The sequence below is a fragment of the Dermacentor variabilis genome, chromosome 10, assembly GCF_050947875.1.
Source record: "Dermacentor variabilis isolate Ectoservices chromosome 10, ASM5094787v1, whole genome shotgun sequence".
Taxonomy (NCBI): Eukaryota; Metazoa; Arthropoda; class Arachnida; order Ixodida; family Ixodidae; genus Dermacentor; species Dermacentor variabilis.
In genome coordinates, this window is record NC_134577.1 from 83042513 (window position 1) to 83067580 (window position 25068).

The 25068-nt window shown below is 49.4% G+C and overlaps 1 protein-coding gene across 1 annotated transcript; it reads right to left on the minus strand.

The window, feature by feature from the left end:
* Window positions 1-18112: 18112 nt before the first annotated feature.
* On the minus strand, window positions 18113-20532 carry LOC142559625 (uncharacterized). Its single transcript, XM_075671201.1, has 2 exons — window positions 20335-20532; window positions 18113-18538 (listed from the first exon to the last, which is right to left on the minus strand). Exons 1-2 carry the CDS (start codon window positions 20489-20491, stop codon window positions 18366-18368), a joined length of 330 nt encoding a protein of 109 aa, XP_075527316.1. The 5' UTR covers window positions 20492-20532; the 3' UTR covers window positions 18113-18365.
* Window positions 20533-25068: the final 4536 nt, after the last annotated feature.

Genomic DNA, 25068 nt, shown 5'->3' on the forward strand with positions numbered 1-25068 from the left:
TCCAAGGCACGCAAAGCAATTTGGGCTCTAAGACGCAAAATCCGTAATGAAACTCCCGATGTAAAAACACTCACTTACAACACCCTTGTAAAACCTATAATTGAATATGGCAAAATTGTTTGGGATCCTTACACTGCGTCTAACAAATTAAAAATTGAGAATGTTCAGAAACTTGCTTCCCGTTTTATTTTCAACAAATATCGCCGAACTGATTCACCAACCGAATTATGTAAATTAGCAAACCTTAAAAGTTTAGAATACTGCACCAAGGTAGATAGGCTGAAGTTTCTTTACCTTTTAATTCATGGCCACTTGAATATCAACACATCACCATATTTTACAATACACCCCAATGAGACATCAAGACATCACCATTCCATGTACATTCCTGTGCCGCGTTCTTATAACGATTGTTTTAAGTACAGTTTTTTTCCTCGTGTTATTAAAGAATGGAACATGCTGCCTGATTCCATTGTAAATATTGTTACGTAGGAAGACACCGACGAAAAGCTATTTACAAGTATATTTACAAGGCTACAAGGCAATACGCTGCGCTTGGCCAAGAGGCAACAGCCCGCGCTAGCTTCTAATCGTCGTCGTCGTCTTCACACTGCTCGCCTTTCGTGATCGCACATACTGTGCCGTAGCACTACCCCCGGCGGCAAAAGCGCCGTCCCGGAGCGACTAAAGATCGGACTCGGAAGCAGTGTAGTAGGCCTTGAGCCTACTGACGTGTACGACATCACTAGATGCCGGAGGAGTGGACGAGGTTGAACCCACAGGAGCAATTTCGTAAGTCACAGGCGTCACCTGGCGCAGCACGCGGTAGGGCCCTGTGTATCGCGAAAGGAGCTTCTCTGAAAGTCCGACGTGACGAGTGGGCGACCACAGGAGCACGAGCGCACCAGGCGAAAACTGTACGTCACGATGGCGGGCGTTGTACTGGCACTGCTGAGTGGTTTGTGAGGCCGTCAGTCGAGCACGGGCAAGCTGGCGTGCATGGTCGGCGAGGGCGATGGTGTCGCGCGCATACTCGCTTGTTGAGACCGAAGCAGGAGGAAGTGCCGTGTCTAAGGGCAAGGTAGGTTCGCGACCGTACAGTAGATAAAAGGGAGAAAATCCAGCGGTGTCGTGCCGGGAAGAATTGTACGCAAATGTTACGTAAGGAAGGGCAATGTCCCAGTCGTGGTGGTCCTTGGAAACGTACTTGGCCAGCATATCGGTAAGAGTACGGTTTAACCACTCTGTCAGGCCATTGGTTTGAGGATGGTATGAGGTAGTCAGTTTGTGTTGAATGGAGCAGGAACGCACAATGTCAGCGATAACTTTCGAGAGAAAGTTTCGACCACGGTCAGTAAGGAGCTGTCGCGGGGCGCCATGAAGCAAGATAATGTCACGCAAGAGAAAGTCCGCGACGTCAGTGGCGCAACTGGTAGGGAGAGCCCGAGTGATAGCGTATCGGGTGGCGTAATCAGTCGCGACGGCTACCCATTTGTTCCCAGAGGATGACGTGGGAAAGGGACCGAGCAGGTCTAATCCAACACGAAAGAACGGTTCCACAGGGATGGTGATCACCTGAGGTGTTTTCCGACGCTGGCAGGGATCACAGGCAGCAACATAGCGTCGAACGGAGCGAGCGAGACCAGGCCAATAGAAGCGGCGGCGGACGCGGTCGTACGTGCGGGTTACCCCAAGATGTCCTGCAGTGGGTGCGTCATGCATCTCAAAGAGCACAGTCTGTCGTAGTTGTTTTGGCACGACAAGAAGAAGGTCAGAGCCGTCAGGGAGGAAGTTCCTTCGATACAGAATGCCGCCCTGGAGGACATATCGGCGAACGGATGCGTCGGTAGGTGTAGAACGCAGACGCTCGATAAGTGCTCGCAGCGATAGGTCTCGGTACTGCTCATCGGCGATGTTAACGAAGGCAGACACAGAGAAAATGCCGTTGGCGCTACTACTGTCGGCGTCGTCAGGCTCGTCGACCGGGTAGCGAGACAGGCAGTCAGCGTCCTTTTGTAGGCGGCCAGATTTATAGGTGACAGTATACGAATATTCTTGGAGGCGTAAGGCCCAGCGACCAAGTCTGCCTGTAGGGTCTTTCAGTGAGCATAACCAGCAAAGCGCGTGATGGTCTGTGACAACGGAAAAGGATCGGCCATATAAGTATGGGCGGAATATCGCAACCGCCCAAACTAGGGCCAGGCACTCACGCTCAATGATGGAATAGTTGCGCTCCGCGGGTGAGAGGAGCCTGCTGGCGTAAGCGATAACCCGGTCGTGGCCACGCTGACGTTGTGCCAGTACCGCGCCAATTCCGTGACCGCTGGCATCAGTACGGACTTCGGTAGGCGCAGAAGGATCGAAATGGGCCAGAACGGGAGGCGTTCTGAGAATGTCGATTAGATGTGAGAATGCAGAGGCCTCGTTATCGCCCCACTGGAAAGGGGCGTCTTTTCTCAAAAGCTCGGTTAGTGGTCGTGCTATGGCGGCGAAATTTCTCACGAAACGGCGGAAGTACGAACAAAGGCCGATGAAGCTGCGCACATCCTTGACACACTTCGGAACAGGGAAGTGCGCAACAGCATGGATCTTGCCTGGGTCCGGTTGCACTCCGTTCGCGTCAACGAGATGTCCAAGGACGGTAATCTGGCGACGGCCGAATTGGCACTTGGATGCGTTGAGTTGCAGACCGGCTCGACGAAAAACGTCCAGGACTGCTGAGAGGCGCTCGAGGTGCGTAGCGAACGTTGGGGAGAATACGATAACGTCGTCCAGGTAGCACAGGCACGTGGACCATTTGAATCCGTGAAGAAGGGAGTCCATCATGCGTTCAAAAGTGGCAGGGGCGTTACATAGACCGAACGGCATCACTTTGAATTGATAAAGACCGTCGGGTGTGACAAAAGCAGTCTTCTCGCGGTCGAGATCGTCCACGGCAATCTGCCAGTAGCCGGAGCGAAGGTCAATAGAGGAGAAATAGCGAGCACCGTGGAGGCAGTCAAGGGCGTCATCAATCCGAGGTAGGGGATACACGTCCTTTTTGGTAACCCTATTAAGGTGCCGATAATCCACGCAAAAGCGCCATGAGCCATCCTTCTTTTTGACCAGTACTACAGGTGACGCCCATGGACTATGTGATGGTTCAATAATGTTCTTGGCAAGCATTTTGCGAACTTCTGCGTGAATAACTTGACGCTCAGCTGGTGACACTCGATACGGGCGGCGATGAATAGGAGGGGCATCGCCGGTAATAATGCGATGTTTGACAGCTGTAGTTTGGGCCAAAGGACGATCGTTAAAGTCAAAAATATCGTGGTAGGAAAACAGAACGCGGTAGAGTTCACGAGCGTGCTCGGACGGCAAGTCGGGGGCAATCATTTTCTGGAAGTCAGCGATGGTACAATTTGCCGACTGCGATGGTAGAGGAGTATCGGATGAAGTGTCGTCAACTGCAATGGATGCTACTGAGTGATCCTCGAATGAGCAAAGGTGGGCCAGAGACATCCCACGTGGCAGCACTTGTGTCGTCAAGCCAAAGTTGACCACTGGCAGGCAGACGCAATTCGCCGTAATAGATAAAACTGTATGAGGTACTGTGATCCCGTGTGTAAGGAGGACGTCTTGCATAGGAGCCGCGATGTAGTGACCGTCGGGGACTGGTGGGGATGACACTAGGTCAACGTAGGTCAGTGCCGAAGGTGGCAAGCGAACGAAGTCGGCGGAACTGAGGCGACTGGGGTGTGGTTCAGCAGGATCGAGAACAGGCAGGTCAAGGCGGAGAGTACTGGCGGAACAATCGATGAGAGCAGAATGTGCGGAGAGGAAGTCTAAGCCGAGGATGATGTCGTGGGGACAGTGGGCGATGACTGTGAATAGCACGATTGTTGAGCGATCGGCGAAGGAGACGCGGGCGGTACACATACCAATAACGGGGGCTGTTCCGCCATCGGCGACACGGACAACAGGCGTCGTGGCGGGCGTGATAATTTTCTTGAGCCGGTTACGAAGGTCAGCGCTCATTACGGACAAATGCGCCCCAGTGTCTATGAGTGCAGACACAGAAACACCGTCGACTTGCACGTCAAGAAGGTTCAGATGAGTGGGCAAGGTCAGTAGAGGATTTGGCGGCGTAGGGAGCAATGCAGCCTCACCTCGAGGCGCTGCATCGTCTAGTTTTCCGGCTGGGAGCGGCGTCCGAAGGGAGTTGGCGAATAGGAGCGACGGGGCTGGGGAGAGCGAGATTGTCGTCGTTGGGGCGAAGGCGAACGAGAATAGGGGCGGTTCGTTGCAGGAGAATCAGTGGCGGCATTATCGGAAGGTGCGGCATAGGGACGAGAAGGGCCACCTGGGGAGCGAGAGTAGGCAGTGTAAGTAGATCGGATCGGGGAAGTCCAGCGACTGCGACAGTGCCGAGAAATGTGCCCGATTCGATGGCAGTAGAAACAAATGGGCTTGTCGTCAGCAGTGCGCCATTCAGATGGGTTGCGGAAACGTGGTGGGTAAGAAGATGCGGGACGGGGCGGAATGGAAGAAGCCGGGCGGGTATCAGGGCGATGGGCCGAGCAGATGGTGTGAAGACCCATGTTTTCGAACTCCTGGCGGACAACTGCCTGGATCAGTGAGACCGTGACTGCAGATGTGTTGGTGGGACTGGAGTCGAAGGCAGCCGGATAGGCGGCCTCGATCTCACGCCGGACGATCCTGGTAACATCAGCAGTGTTGTTGGGACGAGGAGCGTCGGCACAGGAAGATGTCGCTGGGGTGTTGGGCAGACGGGCAAACTTCGGGTCAATACGTCGGCTTTTGGCGAGTTCCAGGAGGCGGCACTCTTTTATAACAGCATCCACCGTCGCTACGTTGTTGCACACGAGCAAGTTGAAGGCGTCATCGGCAATGCCTTTGAGGATGTGGGAAACCTTGTCTGACTCAGTCATGTGGGTGTCAACTTTGCGGCACAGAGCGAAGACGTCCTGAATGTACGTGACATAGGGCTCTGTTGACGTCTGCACACGGCCGGAAAGCGCCTTCTGCGCGGCAAGTTGGTGACCGTAGGGGTTGCCGAACAAGTCTCGAAGCTGTGTCTTAAGTGAATCCCAACTGGTGAGCTCATCTTCGTGCGTGCGATACCAAACTCGAGGTGTGCCACCGAGGTAAAAGACTACGTTGGCGAGCATAATAGTAGGGTCCCACCGGTTATTGCGGCTGACGTGTTCATACAGGCTGATCCAGTCATCGACGTCTTCCCCATCTTTGCCTGAGAATACGCCAGGATCACGGGGAGCGGGGAGAGTGATGTAGGTCGTCGAAGTGGCAGCAGGTGTCGGAGCCGGCGGAGTCGGGTTGTCGTCGCCGGGAGCCATGAAGGAAGGCACGACGTACCGTCCACTGCGAAGCTCCGTGACGAGGTACAGGGAACGTCCACCTCCACCAGATATGTTACGTAGGAAGACACCGACGAAAAGCTATTTACAAGTATATTTACAAGGCTACAAGGCAATACGCTGCGCTTGTTGTTGTTGTTGTTGTTGTTGTCCTGAGTGGCCGTGGCACATACCCACAGTGGGGGATTGGCCAAGAATCGGGCGGTTTAATTAGGTGCCTAAATAATAATGATAACAAGGGAGTTAACAATTTGGGCGTGTGAGTTTAAAAGTAAACGTTTTGTGTTTGGAGAAAAAGGAAATAATCAGGTTGGCCAAGAGGCAACAGCCCGCGCTAGCTTCTAATCGTCGTCGTCGTCTTCACACTGCTCGCCTTTCGTGATCGCACATACGGTGCCGTAGCAATATTAACTCCCTCGATGCCTTTCTAGAATGCCTGAAATCTTACCTGGACCGTAGTCACGGAGCAAGAAATATTTAGGAGTGGAAACTCCGCTGTTTGCGGCGACCAGTAAAGGTCACAAGCCCGCGGATATATTTTCATGCTGGCGGCACCTGGCGGCATGGGAAGAAATTACCGCAGTTTCGGTTGCCAGGGCAACCGGTCGAGCGTGTTGCTCCCGTTCGGCCGCGCGCGCCTGACTTCTACCACGGAGTTGCCGGAGCTGACGGAGCCGCCGAGCCGCCTGCCGGGCGCTGCTTTTTTTTTTTCCGCTGCGGCTTCCACGACGCGCCGCATGGTGCCGCCACTGCATACGGTAGCGTCGGCGCATGCAACAATTGTGACTTTATCTGGTCGCCCGCGCTCGCTCGCGCTGACGGGAGTTTCACTTCATATATGTCTTACTCCGTGACCGTAGTACACCAATGTAATAGTTGTGCCTCAGCACTTGCGTGCGCTTTCTTATCTACTGTTTGATTTTTTCCTTTGTTTTTTGTGTTGATATCGTAGTTGTGAAATGTATGTATACCTTGTTTAGAATGTGAATTTATTAGATTTTCCACTCCTGCAATAGCCTGAGAAAGGCTGACAGCATCAATAAATGAATGAAATGAATGAATGAAAGTTATAAGTCTGTGATTACTAGGAACTCGGTAGCGTGAAAAATATGGCAGGTAAGTAATAACCATATCCTTAATAATCCCCTAATTAGTACTTATAGAGAAAGCACTTCAATTCTAGAATTGAGGATTCAAAGTCATATTAACTCAACAAAAACTTCTTAAACAAAATCGTTTTGGGTGCTGAAACCTACAGCACTCTGGCACTGCGGGCGGCGCCCAGTATGGCAGTAGCGAAAGAAATATGAAATACTGGACCAGTGAGGTTGATCCCTCAACCCTCTCCATTGCGAGTGCAGACCAACAGGTTTTGCTGGCACGGGCTTCATCGAGGTCCTTTTTTTTTTATGTTGACGCCAAGAATCGACGCGAAGCGTGCTCTATTCTGTTCCCAATCTTTCGGTGGTACCACAGCTAGGATAATCACATTTGTCCGTATAGCATCAAATAAAAACAAGTCTTTATTGATCACAATAAAGAGAAGTCGTAATTCTCATAACATTGGCGCCCGCGCAGCAGGGAGGCAGGTGGCGTTTTTTGTTTTTCTAATATGGTGGGGATTTCAGCGTCACAGAGACACAATTTAATTTTCGTTTTCGTTCAGGGCTGCCCACAGCCAAAATAGTGCGGGCCATAGTGCCTACGACGATTTTTGTGAAGTTGTTGTTGGGCAAGGCATGAATGTCACCTTTCAATTTTGCAAATGCAATGTCTTTTTTTCTCGAGTCAAGTATATTAGTTGCATTGTTCCGCTTCAAATATTTTTGCCGCACTAGGACAGGAAATGTTAATTTTCTGATTTTACAGTTTATTAGTTCGTTCTTGGTGGCCCATACCATCTAGTGATTCTGGCGGAAGTATCAACTCGAGGAGACCGAACCTGTACCCCAAGACTATTCGGCTATACTAAATTACTACAAGGGCTGCAGAAAGCGGTATCCACCACCGCACAACTCCCTTAGCAGAGAGGACTCTGTCGCGTGGAGGCAGCTACAAACGGGCTCGTACCCGAACCTAAACGTACTCGGCAAAATTTACCCCACACAACACAATGACAAATGCCCCTGGTGCCACGAAACACCCACGCCGTATCACATAACGTGGGCATGCCAGAAGATAGGCGTGGTACCCGTTATACCAAACCCGAGTGCGGAGCAATGGCAGGGAGTGCTCTCCAGCGATCGCCAGGTCGACCAAGAAGGTCTGATTCGGCGAGCACAACTGGCAGCAGCATCCAGCGGAGCCCTGGACTAAGGGCAACCGACCGTTGTGCTAGAAGATGGACGATTCCATCTGAAGACCGCAGAAGACCAGTGAATCTAGAGCTGATAAAGTTTTTCACTCACTCACTCACTCGCCTGTGCAACCCAGCTATCATGTCATGCGCAATGGCGCTGCTCACTTGAACGCGGCGGTTTCATCGGCGTTCTTTATTTCCTTGCATGTTTGTTCTAACTGGCGCGTGCGCTTCGCTTCACATTTTGTGCGACATAGCGCATGGCATTGATTCGCGAAAGGTATGAGGGCAGACTTTTTGATATCGTGCAAGTTCACGCTGTGGCATCCCACGCGCTTTGTATCCTCGTGAGCGTAACTGAGGAGCGATCCGCGAGGAAACGCCCTGCTGTGTTCGTTCACTCTCCGTAACACAGGCTCCGAGTGTCGGATGGACACCAAAATTAGTAAGTCGAGTGCTTTCTCAATGATAACGTGGTGCATTGTCCTGTCTGATAACTGCTGGATATGAATACATGGAGTCGCACGGAATTGCGAATGACTCTGCGAAAAGGTTTCGTGTATGTTGCTATACATTGCGACTGTGCGTTGGCCATAGTACTTTTCATCCATTTAAACATCTGTTTTCTTTAGTCAAGTATTTTAGTTGTATTATTATAGACCAATAGAAGCGAAGTTGCTTTTGAAACCTCTGCAGCACCGTCATGTATCTTCATCCTATCCCTCACCTTCCTAAGGGACCCACTGGAGCCATTGCCGTGAATAACAGCCTTATTTCTCTAACATTAAAACATACGCCACTCCAATAGTTCAATGACACGCCAGCGATTCAGCTGAGGTGAGTCGCAAGCTCGCCTCAGGCTTGTTACGATCGGCCTGCAGGAGTATCGACCTGCAAAATTTTCCTGGCCCGCTTCAACGACTCGCTTTGTAAAGGCAACCATGCGCCTCCTCAATAGCCCAACAGCGCTGGGATGTGTAGGAACGTTCGGCGGACCGAGTATTGTTACTCGATACGCTGTCGCCTTCACGATTTGCTTGGAGCAAGAGAACTCCTGGAAAAGGATGTTTTGCGGTGCTTTCCCACGGGCCCCAGAAGCCGCCACAGTCAATGGACAGACGCGGCGGCTAGTGACTGTGGGGTCAGCTCTAGCTGGGATCAAGAGGCGCCTGTTTTGGTCAAGACCCCTGTCTACGAGAACCCTCTCACCTCGGTGTGTTCAGGGAAACGTGGGCGGGAGATTGTAAACCCTCCCCCTCTAAGGCGGGTTGACTACGATGACTTTGGACGCTCCCATTGGTGGAATGTTGAACGGCAGTTTTCCCTCACCTAGGGATCTAGGGAGGATAGAGTGTTTTTAAGCAGCTATTGTCGGCTATTGCGTGTGCATTCTCTTTCAGTCATACTAGACAGATGAAATGTAACGTTCCCCTCCCTTCATGTAGATATTGTAAATAAATCCCATATTCCTCGTTCTCGATGGGAACAAGACCCTCCCTTCAACAACGTCCTTAGCGTGGATGAGTCGGACGACGGCATGGGCCAGCTATCACTTATTTCACGCCCGACCCCAACCCTTACAGCCTGAGAAAAAAAAGAACTGCTGGCGTAGTGGTCGAAATGGCGGACGCTAAACAAATCCAAACATTCGCGCCAAGCAGCATAACATCTCAACGTCACTTTCAAGTGTTAGTGTGACTTCCATTTCCAGGTGTGACGTCGTGCTTTTTATTTTTATTATTATTGTTTACAGAAGTCCCCACGACACACTAATTGCAACAGTTGCCACCCGCCACCATTTTCTTGACATGTGGGCTCCGATGAAAACTTCTCTACAGCTTACATACACCTTCCACCTATCTAGAACAGCGGCCAGTGTTACACGGCGCTGACTTGCTTCGCAGAGGCCCGGCAGTGCTTTCTAGACAAGGCTGCTCACCTCTGTACTGTTATTTATTTATTTATTTATTTATTTATTTATTTATTTATTTATTTATTTATTTATTTATTTATTTAAAATACTCTCAATGTCTGATGGCGTTACAGAGAGTAGTGGTGAATCATTATATAATGTTAGATATAGCAGTCTGAAAGGACCAATGAACCGGATTGCTGGTGACAGAGGCGGGAAGGTGGTTCCATTCGGATTCTGTCATGGGCAGAAAAGAATTGAAGAAAAGGTTTTTGCGGCATCGTGGTACTTGTACCTTGACGTTGTGGTCGATTCGCAGTGAAATATAGAGGGTGATAAAAAAAGGTAATCTTTTTAATTCTGGGTTAGTGTAGTACATTTAATGAAAGAGTGATAACCAGGCGAGTTTCCTTCTTGATGATAGGTCTGGCAGATGAAGGCTAGTTTTGATGGCGGATACACTGGCACTGCGGGAATAATTTGATACGACTAAACGAGCAGAGCGTTTCTAAATGGCTTCAAGTGAGTATGCTAGCTGCGCTGTAGATGGACCCCAAATTGAGGAAGCATGCTCTAGGTTAGACCTTACTAACGTTTTATATAATGTAATTTAGGGAAGAGGGCGCGCGAGAAAAATTGCGACGTAAAGAACCTAGTGTTCGATTGGCAAATTTTTTCACGTTTTCAATGTGAGTTTGCCATGACAGATAGTTAGCAATGTGAACATTTAAATATTTATAGGAAGTGAGAGAGGACCGACTAGAGTTGTTAATTTTGTATGAGGATGTAGAAATAGCACTACCGCGAAAAAATTTCTACATTTTAGATTTGTTGACATTTAATTTCATTAACCACTGGTTACACCACGAAGAAATGGTGTTAAGGTCAGACTGAAGTAGAAAGAATCATCTTGGTTAGTTATTTCACGATAAATAACACAGTCATCAGCCTAAAGACGGATATTAGACGCCAATTTCTCTGGCAGATCATTAATGTCAATAAGAAATAAGAGGGGCCTAAGGACTGAGCCTTGTGGCACACCGGAAGTTACGAAACAGGTTGGTAAAACAGGATTGTTAGCGGATACGAACTGAGTTCGTTCGTCGAGAAAGCATTCAATCCACTTAAGTAAATAAGGGTCAATATAAAGTCTGCTTAACTTCAGACGAAGGAGACGATGGCATACTCTGTCAAAAGCTTTTTCAAAGTCTAAAAAGATATATCAATGGAAGAACTTCGGTCTAGAGATGAGAACAGGTCATTAATAAAGATGACTAGTTTTGTCTCACATGAAAACATTTTTCGGAAACCATGCTGATATTTACTAAAGAAGTTGTTAGATTAAAGGAAAAGTACGAGATTAGAGAAAATGATGTGTTCCAGAAGTTTCCTCGGATTGCTGGTTTTCGATATGGGTCTGTAGTTGATGGCGCATGAAGCGTTACCTTGTTTTGGAATAGGCACCACCTTCGCCACCTCCAGTCGTTTGGCAGCACACCGCATTCTAAAGACTGTCTGAAAAGTTTAGATAAAATAATAGATGAGTGGGTTACAGTGCATTTCAAAAACTGAGCGGTTATGTCATCAGGTCCGGGTGCAGATACCTTTAGTTTTGCTATTCCAACCCATTCAATGATACGGAATCCATCGTGGGAAACAAGGGGCTATTAAATACGGTTGATGAAAAATACTGATCATCAGAAAACGAACATTTAAATACGTTATGCAGAGCAACACAGCACATATCAGATGATATGACGTTCCCCGACTCATCAAATAGTTGGACATCTTGTTTCGGTTTACCACTAACCATTTCCCAAAATTTACGCGGTTTATTTCGAAGCAGCGAAGGAAGAGTGCTTGAAAAGAAATTGGGCTTGGCCGCTTCAAGTTCACGCTTGTTATGAGAGACGCAATCTTGATAAGCTGCCCAGCGCTCAGCGTTATAACTTGATACTGCTTTTCTGTAAATTCTTTTTTTCTTGGTTCGTAGACGGCTGAGCAGTTGAGTGAACCAAGCAAAGCGAGAGTTGGAATGAATTTTACGCAAAATCACATATTTATCGACAAGGGAAAGCATTCTTGTTTTATAAATGGTCCAGTTCTCTTCTACACTATTATACGTGTAGAAGCGCAGGAACGCTTCGCAAGATTATTGCATTTCGACGTCAATAGCCGCGCTATTCGCTAGCATAATGTCGTATGAATTTGCTGTGCTGTGGCGCTCGCTCGAAAGGAAAGTTGCAAAGAAAGTGAAGGATACAATGGGTCGCTCAGCCCAGGCAAATATGTAAATGCTCAAAACACATCTGGGGATGAAGTGAAGACTAAATCTAGCGCGTTTGATGAGGTGGTAGTAACTCGCGTAGGTTTTTTTACTCATCGAGCTAAATTGAAATCATGACCGATATTAACAAAATCAGAGATTAACAAAGTCCGATTAACGAAATTTCGCGTGCTATCCTGTTCCTTATTTCCCACAATATCCGCGATTCCTCAAGACGTTGCTCGCAGGAACAGAAATTTTCACAACGGAGAGTGTACCACGTGACGCCTGCGTCATCACAGCGGGTTGCGCTCGCAGAGTCCAGCTTCTTACTGCGCTTGGGAGTCGCGTGGAGAACGCCGGGCGCTATTTTGGCCCCCTCTGTTTGGCTGCCCTCTTATAGTTTAATCAGCGTCAGGCCTCTCAACGTGGACCGAATTGGTCTGACTAGCTATCCGGTGTGTTACTAGGCTTCGCGATCGCAAAGGCGAGATCTCGTATGCACATTTGTCCCTAATTGCTGAGTTGATTTCTCGCCTATCAACACAGGTGCGAGAGGCGGATCGCTCAGCCCTTCGAACTCGTCGATATCTTCCGCGGAGATATGAACGCTCTCACCTCCGGCGCTTCGGCCACGTGCGTAATCGTTGGAGTCGAGAATAAGCACGCGGATTCCGCGAACGCGCACAGGCCGTGTGAATGCGACGTTGCTCGGTGGAGCACTGCGTGACGTGATCACGTGTCCGCGTGACCCGCAGGCCCGACTCTACGCCCCCACGTGTGAATCCAGGCTGAGAACAGATGCAGACAACCACGGTGCAGAGCGTTTGGGGTGCGTGGCGCTTCACTTTGCCGAAAGTTCATTCATGCTTCAGAACTCTTGATGTTGTCTGTCTGCTGGCGTCCTGCAATGACTAGCTTTCAAAGTAGCATGTATTCGTGTGTACGGCTCGAAACGGAAACTTCAACGACGCAGTTGTTAGAACTGTCCCTAACGCACTTATTTAGAAACAGAACACAGTACAGCACAGGATCACACGAACATGTGCCACGTCCTCGAACAACTACGCTTTTCAAATGCTACGTCATCGCTTGCCACGCCTGTTAAACGCACTCACGCGCAATAACATCGATGTCGCTTTCTGCCCTGTTTCGCGTTTGTATGAGTTTTCCAAGGAAATTTGATCATGACCGGATTTGTTCTTTCATGCTGCTTATTGCAATTTGCAGCTTTTTTGCCTACGTGTAAACTGCGGATTGCTGGAACTTTTGTAGCGTTTCTTCTTATATTTAAATATTCTTTTTTGAGGGCACAAGTTTATGCCAACATTGTATTGTATTGTATTGAATTGTATTGTATTGTATTGTATTGTATTGTATTGTAATATATTGTTTGTGCTGTCGGTCCTGAAACAGTGTCTGTGCCTGCTGCTGCTGGCCTAAGACAAGGTTATAAGGTCCGTCAAGTTTTTGTGTGCAACTTTTTGCTTAAATTCCCCATAAGTTATTAAGTAATTATGGGGTTTCACGTGCCAAAACCACTTTCTGATTATGAGGCACACCGTAGTGAAGGACTCCGGAAATTTCGACCACCGGGAGTTCGTTAACGTGCACCTAAATCCAAGCACACGGGTGTTTTCGCATTTCGCCCCCATCGAAATGCGGCCGCCGTTGCCGGGATTCGATCCCGCGACCTCGTGCTCAGCAGCCCAACAACATAGCCACTGAGCAACCACGGTGTGTTCCCCATAAGTTGTACGTATATGGAAACAAAGGCAATTCGATTCAATCAGTCGATATACACGCAGTTACGCCACACCCGCTGCTGCGGTTTTCACCGCACTGGCAGCGCTTAAGGCATTCGAAGCAAGGTTTGTCGCGTGTATGCATCGAATCTGCGCCATATTATGAAACTCGAGCTGTCTGTTAGTAGCGTTGTGCACTTACGCCACGTTGCGTGGTGCAGGTTGCACGTAATGTTATTTGGCAATTGCTTTCATGCCAGGAGGGAGTAGCCTTTAATGAAGAGAAAGGAGGAGAGGTCGGCCCGGAAAGCGTGTCCCTAGCCTGCTACTGCTCACTGGGGAAAGGGCAAGTGGGAAATACGGGGAAAGGTAGGTAACTTTCATGCCAGTACGGTAAATTAAGTAACGACACAGTGACAGAGCCACTTGTCGAATACGAAGGGAAGAAGTTTTAAAGGAGATACAACTCTTCACGAAATATGTGCAAGAAGATGTTGGCGTCCTTTGCGAACGCCGGCTGCTCCTGTACTCCTACGTGCCACAAAAAAAAAAAAGAACTCCGTGCCCTTCTACTCTGTGAAGAGGGATCACCAGCGAAGCTGTGTATGTAGGCCCACTAATGGCGAAGTGCACCTCCGCCCCGGGTCGGCGTGGCATTTCACTATCTTCGGGATCAGCCCATGTAGGGGGAGTGCTTAACGCCTGCGTCATCTCCACAGCGGGTCGGCCCAGCATTGGACTACCTTCGGGATCTTCTTTTTCTACACGCGGACACGATAGTGGGGACAGTAGCCCTTAACAGCTTCGCTGTAAAAAAATAAAAGAAACACTCAACGAAGAATAAAGCGACATGAAAAACCATTTTGAGAACGTTGATGCGACTAGTTTTCGAACCTTCCAGTACACAATTTATCAAGAGCCAGGCCCCTGTTGTGGCAAACTGTTCCGTTCTAGCAAAGAGTACACTGTGGCCTTACCTGCTGAGTCGCCGTTCGTTTTCTGGCTTTTCTCAGCCACCGCAAAGCCCGCATCGGCATAGCAGGCCTACAATAAGACATATATGATCTACCGCAGAAGGGTACTCCGCAAGGATCAATAATATCTCCTTTCCTCTTCAACATCGGACTTAGAAAACTTGCTTTACAACTTCAAAACTTCCCAAAACTCGGATGTGCCTTCTATGCCGACGAGATCACCCTATGGGCAACCAAGGGTTCATATGGCGACAGAGAAAACACATTACTCACAGCTATCGGACACATCGAGTCATACCTAACCACAGCAGGAATGAGGTGTGCCCCACACAAGTCGAAGTACCTTCAAGTCCGCCTCAAGCAAACTAAGGAACATCGAGCCCCGCCAATACATCTCGAGATTGCCGGGCAACCTATAAAGCGCGTCCCGACCGCACGCTTACTTGGTATGCACGTCCAGGAGAACAACGGCATAAAGGTAGCCTCAGAGAAATTAAATCACGTTATAAGAAGCACCGCATCACTCATCGCCAGAGTAGCGCGCAGCAAAGATGGTTTCACAGAGGACGATATCTTAAGACTGGTACAAGCCCTCGTCATCAGCCGTGTCACGTACGCACTCCCGTATCAAGTCTAGCGCAAAAGCGAGACAGAGCGCATGGACACTCTCATAAGAATGGCGTATAAAACGGCTTTACAGCTACCGTCAAGCAAAAGCACAAAGAAATTACTAGCGCTAGGTGTATACAACACCTTTGGGGAGCTTGCAAGTGCCACGCTCATAGCGCAGAGGGAGCGCCTCAACAAGACTCAACAGGGAAGACACCTTCTTCAACGGCTAGGGTACCCACTGACACCTCAGTGCTGCAAAGAAGAAACACAACTCTTGCCTAACCACATTAGAGAGAACATTGTAGTAGATCCTATCCCCAAGAACATGCACCCCACCCACAATCAAGAGAGAAGAGCAGCGCGTGCCCGCATGTTGCACAAACGCTGTTTCAGAGACCCAGATACATACTACACGGACGCTAGTCCGTATCACTCGTCGCCACGTTGCGGGCCCAAATACACACTCGCCGTTGTCAATCAGGGGAACCTGGTAGCCTCTGCCTCCATCCGCGCCACATGCAGCGCAGCAGCAGAAGCAGCAGCGATCGCTCTCGCACTTCGCGACGCAGAGAGCAAGGGAAGGTCCACCCGCGTCCTTACGGACTCACAAGCGGCGTGTCATTTATACATGAATGGAACGCTCCCTATACATGCCATTCGAATCCTGGGTCGCTCACTAGAATGGACCCACGGTATCGTCTGGTGCCCCGGGCACGAAGGCCTGCGGGGAAACGAAGAGGCGGACTGCGCAGCTCGAGGTCTCACTAGCCGAGCGGTAGACCACACTGTTCTTCAGCCCCCGACAGACCGACGAGCGACCCACGAGTTATTAACGACCGGTCAACAAATACTACAGGACCAACGTCTCAGAAGAACGCAATACGCTCCCCCACACAAAGCTCTCAATAAACTCCAGGCAAGGGACCGGCGCCGCCTGCAAACTAACACATACCCACACTTGTCTCGTCTGCACGCTATCTCCCCAGACAGTTATACGTCCCGGACATGTCCCTGGTGTAGCAACCACACAGCGACACTCGCGCACATAACACACGAATGTACCGACAGTCCGGGCGACTCAATTTCGCCACGAGTCACAACACACACACTCACTACGGGGTCTTGGGAGGCGAGACTCTCCGAACTGGACTTGGGAAGCCAACTGGCGACCCTTGACCAGGCCCGGCGAGCCGCGATCGCCAGTGGAGCCCTCTCAGAGGGAACCACCCAGGAATAAACCACGCAACAGTTTCTGCAATAATAAAGTTCCTCCTCCTCATCCTCCTCCTCTACTCCGTTGACTCTTAAAAATTTGCTGAATTTCAGAAGGCTTCCATCCAACGTTTGGAGCCACTGCGTCACGTAACCTGAGTGAAGGTCGCATGCAGATGGATGGATTGATGGATGGATGGATGGATGGATGGATGGATGGATGGATGGATGGATGGATGGATGGATGGATGGATGGATGGACGGACGGACGGGCGGACGGTTGGACGGGTGGATGGATGGATGGATGGATGGATGGATGGATGGATGGAACTTCATTGTACGTCCGGCAAGGTTTAACGCGACCCGGGCTCGTCTCCCACAGGGGAACGTCAAGGCTCTGCCACAACGCCGCCTCACGGGCTTGCTGGACTGCCCACGTCAGGATTCCGAGGGCTGCGCAGAGTGGCGGCCCAGCTCAACGACAGGCTCCCCGGAGCAACTGCCATCCTTCCTGTAACTGCATTGCAGTTCCACAGCGTGTGTTTGAGTGATGCTGGTCCTTGCTGGTACAATTTACACTTGTCGTCCTGATGCTTATCTGGGAAGATACGTTTCAGACGGAATGGATTAGAGAAGGTGTTCCTCTGGAGCTGTTTCCAGGCGACGGCCTGCTTTCAGTTCAATTTGGCACTCGGCGGTGGGTATATCCTTCTGGCGTTCGGATGTGCACTGGTTATGTCATTGTACCTGGTGACCTTGTCCCGTTCTGCGCGAGGAGTGTTCGCTATCGTGCGAGAGGCGTGGCCCTGTTCGACCCGGCGGGTCATGTCTCGCGCCGTCCGGTGCGCCGTCTCGTTTAGGTTCGGGAGCGCGTCGCCTTCCGAGGTGTCGTGCGCAGGGAACCGTATGAACTTCGAGCTCGCGGTTTTGGATCTGCCCGCTTTGGCCATAATGGACAGGGCTTCCTTGGAAATTCTACCTTTGACGTAATCATTTACTGCCGCTTGCGAGTCGCTTAGCACGACTTCGCATTCCTGTTCTGTGAGGGCCAGCGCCATCGCTACTTCCTCCGCTATTTCCGAGTGTTTGGTGTGTACACTGCATGCGAGTCTGATATTAGAGTTTGTGTCTATGACTACGCTAGTCTCAGACTTAATATTAAAGTGCGAAACAATAACAGGAGATCGGCCCACGCAATAGGCCACGTTTCTACCAGAAAGTTCGCCTACGAGCATAGCGTTCGCTGCCAGCGTTTCTCTGTAAACGTTACGGTTACATAAGCTGCAGTTGCCGGGAAGCCTAAAAAACAGTAAGGGTTCTTTTAACGCTGTCGCATTCCACCCTTAAAGGCGAAGCTTAAGCGTCCTCCAAAGATTTTTTGTTTCTTTTCGAACATTAATGGAGTACGCTTTATTTAAAAGTTGTGAATGACCTTCAGCAGTCCTTAATATGGTTTCTTCATGCACAAACATTAGAATGAGAAGTCGAACATTGAGATGTTGATTTGGTTTCTTCGTTTTTATTTCTTCTGTCAGAATTTATTGAACCATTTCTCTCCCCGCTCCGCCCTCCCGCTGTAGAAATGAATAAGGGCTAAATAATATTGGCTTATATAGCGGCGTTTATTAAACAAAACACCGTGACCGTACTCTTTTATTTTTATTTCTTTGAAGTTGTTAGAAAGGGCTCCTCCGTCCTTCAGCCAGATGTACGCTTATTACCGCCAACTGATTCTCGCGAGTAGTGAGACAGCCTCACGAGACGCTAAATCTGGTCTGCTGTTGCAGTTGACAAAAACGTTGGAGCATCTTGCACGCATCTCTACATGTCGTAAACACGTCTGTACGAACCTGCGCGTCTGTATGTGTCGGGTGTATACGGTAGGTGTGCTGGTTTCGCGCATGCGTGAACCTGCGTTAGTACTACACACGGTCGAGGCGGCCTTATCGGACAGCAAACGAGCTTTACAAATAGCCAAGTATGGCTTCTAGCTTGTCTTCGTCGTCGTCGTCCTCGAAGGGCAGTTTGCGGGATCTCTCGCACTTGGAAAGCGCTCTGTTGCACTTCAAGCCCCTCTTGCACTCACCCCACTTTCGGAGCCCGTACACGGTTAAATCAAAGCACACGTCGCCTTCATCTGAAAGAAGAAAGAAATAAGAATGAAATGAACAGAAGCAAGACCGGGGGCTGCCTTGTTCCGAGCCCAAGTTAACCCCGTACTGCGAAGGCACAGAAATACACTTCCCTTGACGAAATCGAAAGGACCGCGGAAATTCCTTCGTCTCGCGAAAAGTTCCGTCTTGAGAGAAGCGGTCTACGGGAACTGGAAATTTCATATTTTTGACGCGTTCAAATATCCGCGACGTCAAGTAAGAAATGAAACAGCATTGAAACCAGAAGGCACGCAGACTCGCGTATGTTTCATTGCTTGAGACAAGGTACGAGTAGTCGTTTATGCATAGGCTATTCACACGTCGAACGCTCACTAGAAGGCTCGTAACAACTTTCAGCATCTAACCACAATTTGTTATGTGGCCTGGTGAGAGGCCCGTTAAGGGTGTTACTTAGTGCGTAAATTCAGGCTAACCTATCTCAAGTAAACAATGTTTGCGCGAAATGAACAAATGTCGTGACAATAAATTCCACTATAAATTTGGCATTGCTGAGGTAACTTGATACGGCAATTTATTGTGATAGTGTACTGTCTTAAAAAAGAGAGGGTGTTTATATTAGTATACTACATTTGTACTCTTGTGCTTTCAGTGGGTAACTATCTTGGGTGAAATAGAGGGTGTTTCACGTAACTTGAACCATAGGCGTGTCTATGGGGGGGGGGGTGCAGGGGAGGGGGCAGGTACGCCCCCCCCCCCCCTGCGCACTTGGCAGATACTATGGTTCAAGTTACGTTACACACCCTGTATATCTCGGATTCTATATGTACATAGTTCTATTCTGCAATGGGAGAGCATAATTAAAAACAAACACAAAGAAGGGCTATCCATCAGTTTATGTATATTGTACGATTCTCCAAAACAAACCAGTCGCTTTATTTTAACGTTAATTGCCTGTGGCATATCGCATTAATCTAATGATTGAGATGGATTACCCGAAGATACTGAAGTTGCTTACGCTGGAAATCAAAATCTCTAACTGAATAATGAGCAATATTTCCCTAATCAAGTTTTGGTTCATTGATTCACTCTACATATTGCAATGCACAAATTGAAGCCAGTGATTTCCCACGGCACATCCACTTGGAACGAATTTTCAACCTAGCATCCATCTTAAAGTAAGTGCAGCCAAACTCGCGGTAAAAATGCACTGCATGCTCTTCCACTTACATTTTTAACAAAACGCGTTTTCATTCATTGAAGCTCTAAAATTACTGCAACGCCAATGCATTTCATTGCAATCTCACGGAACGCATGTTTAGAAACTGTTTTCATCCTTGGAATTCATTTTAAGTGGATACGACTTTCGAAGTCGCCGGCTACAATTCGTAAACTGCTATATCTGTCGTAACCTAATTCGTTTGAGAAATAGCGAAGAGTTGTTAATTAGTCAAGTATTCATTATAATTTGTTCGACGAATAATGTCTACCTCTCAGAATGATCTCGCTCAAGAAGTAGAATAGGGCTACGCGCCACGGGTAATATTTAGAAATTTTGTTAGCGATAAAAAAAACAACCCGTAACAGCCGTATAGTCAGAGGGGTAAAGAATGACATTCGAAGGGACACCCGATTACGGCATATTTACTCCCGAGACTCGAACGAAAAACATGACTTGATAGCGAACGCTCTGCCCTTGTTCTATCTAATTAGGCCTGCCGCCCCGCCCCCCCGTACCCTCCCTGCCTCCGCCTTCTCGTCGCCACACTGGAAAATAGCGGAACCACATCTTAGCACCCCCCCCCCACCGCCCCCAACTTACTGAGCTGCTTGACGCACTGCTCGCAGCAGCCGCAGTCGCTGGCTCTGACCTCCACCTTTCCGTCGCACTCGCTGGACTTGATCGGCGTGCACGTGACGTTGTCGCAGTAATTCGGGGGGCACAGAGTCCCTGCTGCGCGAGGCGGTGCCACGAGCATCCAGGCAGCGTGAACGAAAATTGGGAGCAGCTTGCTCCAGCCCATAGTCTGCAGTGCCGAACGTTCCCAGTGCGTCAGGGGTGGTTCAGACAAAAAATAAATGGTAAGGTCACCTTCTTTGATTGGGTTCCTTGATTTTTATGGAAACAGACAAGTTGTGCAGATGCCGAGAGGTTATCACTGTTACGCGAAGCATCTTGCAGGTATAGCCAGCTACTTGGCACCGTTTAGAGATCTGCAGAGCGTTATACCAGATCGAACAACAGCCTTTTTAAAGGGACACTTTCTTTGTTAACGCTCCGGGACATTTTCTGACCGTGGCTACGGTTGCGGCTGCTGATGCTGTCTCATCGAATAACTCACACATGACAGCTCTCGTTTATTGAATCGGTTTATACGCAGTACCTCTACACATGTGCCTATAGGACTATTTTTACTCTTTACGGAATTACGCGGTGAAACCACATACGATACCTAAATATGCTCAGTGCAACAATTTTACCTTCTTCAGGGCTAGCGGGAGAGGAAGAGAAGAGCTGAACAGGGGGAAAGGGGTTGGAATGACTCCTTTCACCCTGTGAGAATTATGCCACCTACGGGAATCTTATACGGTTGTGACGCGGCGTACTTTCGGCTATCGAGGCCGATCGGTATCGAATTTATCGACGATTTATTCCACCCAGCCGCTAAAGAAACAAATGTTATGCTGGCGGTTTTGCGGCCAACGAACAGTGCCCAGCGATTGAAACAATTGGAACGCGACACTAGGAGCGCGTGGCTGCCGCTACTTCTTTCTAGCGCAAAGAAGTGCCGGCAGCCACATCAGTCGTCAAAGCAATCCAACGAATCGTGAAAACGATTGCAACGCCCGCATTACCAGTCGTGGCGGCCTTGCTCCCAATATATGGAGCTTTGTATTAGTGGTTCCGCACATTCCATCCTAGCTACAACTATGGGAAGACCACGAGTAGTGCGTACTCCTGAGGAAGAAGCTGCCTACAGCGAGCGTCAGCGAGAGTTGGCTCGTGAACGGGCTCGTCGCCGTACACGGCCGACCCCGAGCGGCGCGCCAGAGATGCCGGGTTTGAACGGCAGCGCCGAGAGGCCGAGCCCTATAGCATGCTCACCACGCAAAGGAGGAGGAGGAAATAAAGAGAGAAGGCAGGGATGTTAACCAGAAATGCGCCTGGTTGGCTACCCTACTCTCGGCGACGGGAAAGAGGGAATAGAAAGATAAGATAGATGGAGGGAGAGGAGGGGGAGGAAAGCCGCGGTGATCTCGCGCACGCACGCGGAAGACCTGAGCGAGTCAAAGGGTTTACATAAGCCAGTCGCCCTCAAGAAAGACAAATGTGCCTTCATAGCTTTGCTGGCCGACGAGCGATGGGGGTGGTCTTCAAGTAGCACCTGCACAGACAACGGCCGATGGTCCAGTCGTCGCAATGCGATAGATAATGTTTGTCTTTCCGACTGAAATCGATGACAATGGCACTAAATGTTCTATGTTCTCTTCCACGCCTCAGATGTCGCATGCAGCACTGTCGGTCATTCCAATCAAAGTAGCGTACACCTTCGTGGAAGCCACTCCCAACCACAGCCAGTATAGAAGCGCTGCCTCACGTCGGTGAAGCCCGGGCGGAGGTCGGAATTGTAGCGAAGAGTTCAGTTCGTACAACCTGGTGTGCCTTATATTCGGGGTTTTCCAGCGAAGCACGCAAAAGCGAAAAAGAGGTGAAAGAATGGTGAAACAAAAGATTTACAATGTAGACTGCCTGCGAAGTTTGACTTGCATGGGGTAACGCTCGGTCTAATTATAACGCAGCTTCATTGTTCCACCATCTTCACGGGCTGGAAGGGGTGATCATTTTTGTACTCTTGCCACCGCGCTCACAAAAGAACCCAAAGCGAGCACAATAGAGCGCGAAGGGCCCACAGCAGAATTTGCGTCCCCCACCGCTTGAGTGCTGCTTGAGTCTCTTATTCTGATGGTATCTTTGACTGGTCGCCTCCATCTTGGGAGTCAGAGATGGACAGATTCGGCATTCGTCGCACTACGGCACCCCGGACAAGCAGGCAAGCCGAATGTGGGACTCGCCTTCTCGGGGGAGGAAGTGGCGCATCCGAAACCACGTGACCCACAGCTAATATGTCCGTTTTTTGCCTTGCCAAAACTTCCGGCCCTGGAATATGGGCGCCAACCATGCAGGCCGGAGATCGTCATCAACCAACAGAAGTTGAAAACATCCGGCCTGACCGCTGAATTACTCTTTCTAGAGCAATAACCTTTACTTCCTCCTCCTCCTCCTCCGGCGCTGCCGGGACAAACGGCGGACGAGCGTTGGGTTTCACACTGGTTCAGGCGACAGCATGCAGGGTGGCCTAGGCTGCCTAAGTGGCGTTGGACCTTCACCGACAGTTACGACGTCGTGTTGGAGTGCCGGGCCGGAAGACACCCTACGTTTCGATGACTGCTCCAACGACAGAGCTCGGAGTGGCTTTAGCCCGGAGCGCCTGAGAGCGCTCGATGCGGGAGGAGCGCGATCTAAAAGAACGCAGGGGGCGCGTTCTTTTTCGGACCAGTCGATGACATACGCTGCTCTCGAGAGCGGCCTAAAGTGCTCCGAAACGACCAGCCAAAGATGCCATAAAACTATTTACTGTCGTGTGCATCGAAAGAAGCTGTTTTAGAGGAGACGGCGGCGCCTGCGGCCAGACCACTCTGTACGGCTTGAGTATATGGACTTAGTCAATAAGTGAAAGAATCCGCGCCGTTACAACACTCGGGCACACTTTTGGGGCGCTGTGGAAAAGGAATTCATTCTGTGTCAAACTGAACCAACGCACGTTGAGCGCACGTTTCTACTGTTTTCCCGAAACTTTGCAGAGCCGTGGAACTTGAAGCGTGTAAAGGTTCTATAGCTTGGTTTCTCAGAAAACTTAAGATGGCTTACAGCTTCACGAGAGCAATGTGTCCGTTATTTCGACAGGAAATTGCACGTCTGTCAGAACGATAAGCAGCCTGGCTCGAAGTCCACTTTATACCATGCGGTTCTCGTGTCGCCTTGCCCTGTAATCGATGTATTTTTTTTTTCTTCCCCACAAATTTTTGGATCGGTGGAATAGAATATTCAGCTGATAGCGCTGTGTCACGTATTCAGAGAGGTGACCCCTAAAAGCGGTGATGCCTCCGACTCAAAAATAGGTTTTCAGTACAGTCTAATATGAGCTTACGAGGAACGCCGGTAAAAAACCTTACTGGAAATGAGAACAAAGCATTGCACAGATAACGTGGTTATACATTGTGATACAGAGCTCTTGAGTCTAAATTTTCGCAATAGAAAACATTTTAAGGAGGCCAAAAACTCCCTGTGTACGCTTTTACTATATTTTGACACTTTACAAAAAGAGTTCAGAAGCAGATGCATTAGTGCACGAAAATTCGGAACTGAACTGTAGTGAGACTCACCTACTCGCTGCACCGTGTGTATAACAGCATTCAAATGGCTCAATATCTCGGTCACCACCGAAGAGTCAAATAATGAATAATACAACAGCTGAAAGCACCTGCTGCAGGTTTCTCCTCCCACCAACAGCTGAATGCAATCCCTTCAAATCTCAAGCGAAAGGACTGTATTGATGACCAGTTGGTGCGGTTTTCGGCGTGGAAAGAGCGTGCGGTCGCTCACAAACGCATCTGCGGCGTATTCTTTTGACGTGAAACGTGTTTCAGTTCGATCAGCGCAGGGGAAGGGGGGCGGGGGGTTTAGCTTGCTATGTCCACGTGTAATGAAAAACGCGTAATACTGTTATAGCACATGTCGTTTTAACCGTACTACACCGACGCACTTTGCTTTGGCATGGTTTTGTGGAGGAAAGCAGCCACTGCTTGATCAGGCATGGGTCTCGCGCGAGCAGAGACATGACACCGTTGTCGCACTTTGTGCGGCGCAATGGGAGCCAAATTCAGCCTCTCGCTCGGCGTTCAGGGAGGCCCATCTCGAAATTGTGTTCGTCGATCCGAAGAGGAGTGGACGCGCCTGAGAGGACTATAGCCTATACTATAATCCACCATAATCCACCATAATCCACTATAATCCGCACTATAATCCACCAAATTCAATGTTACGCTCACGAGGCGTCATAAGAAGGGTGCGATTTGCTGCGGAAGTTTCACGGTTGCTCGGTTATGCCGCCCCCGTGTTCGACACGCGGTGGCTGGAAAGGGTGTGGAACGACTCGGCCAGCAAGACAGAAGGAGTCGTATTCGCACTTACCGCCTTTGACCACGACGGGACCACTGTACAAATTGGGAGCGAGCACGAATGCGTGATTAGACCGTAGGTGTCCCCGGCTAGCTGTGTCATAAGTTAACCGTGTATAGGCTTTGTAACGCGTAAATAAATGTCATTTGTGGATTTGGTTAAGTCGTTTCTGTACCCTAGTGACCACATACACAACCAGCAACGCGCGAAAGATGTCGCCCTCGCAGAAGTCGTTGCCCCATACGCTATTGTCAAGGTTTTGCAAGTTTTTCTTCGTGAAATAAATTTGAACAACTTACGCAAAAGTTTGACGTA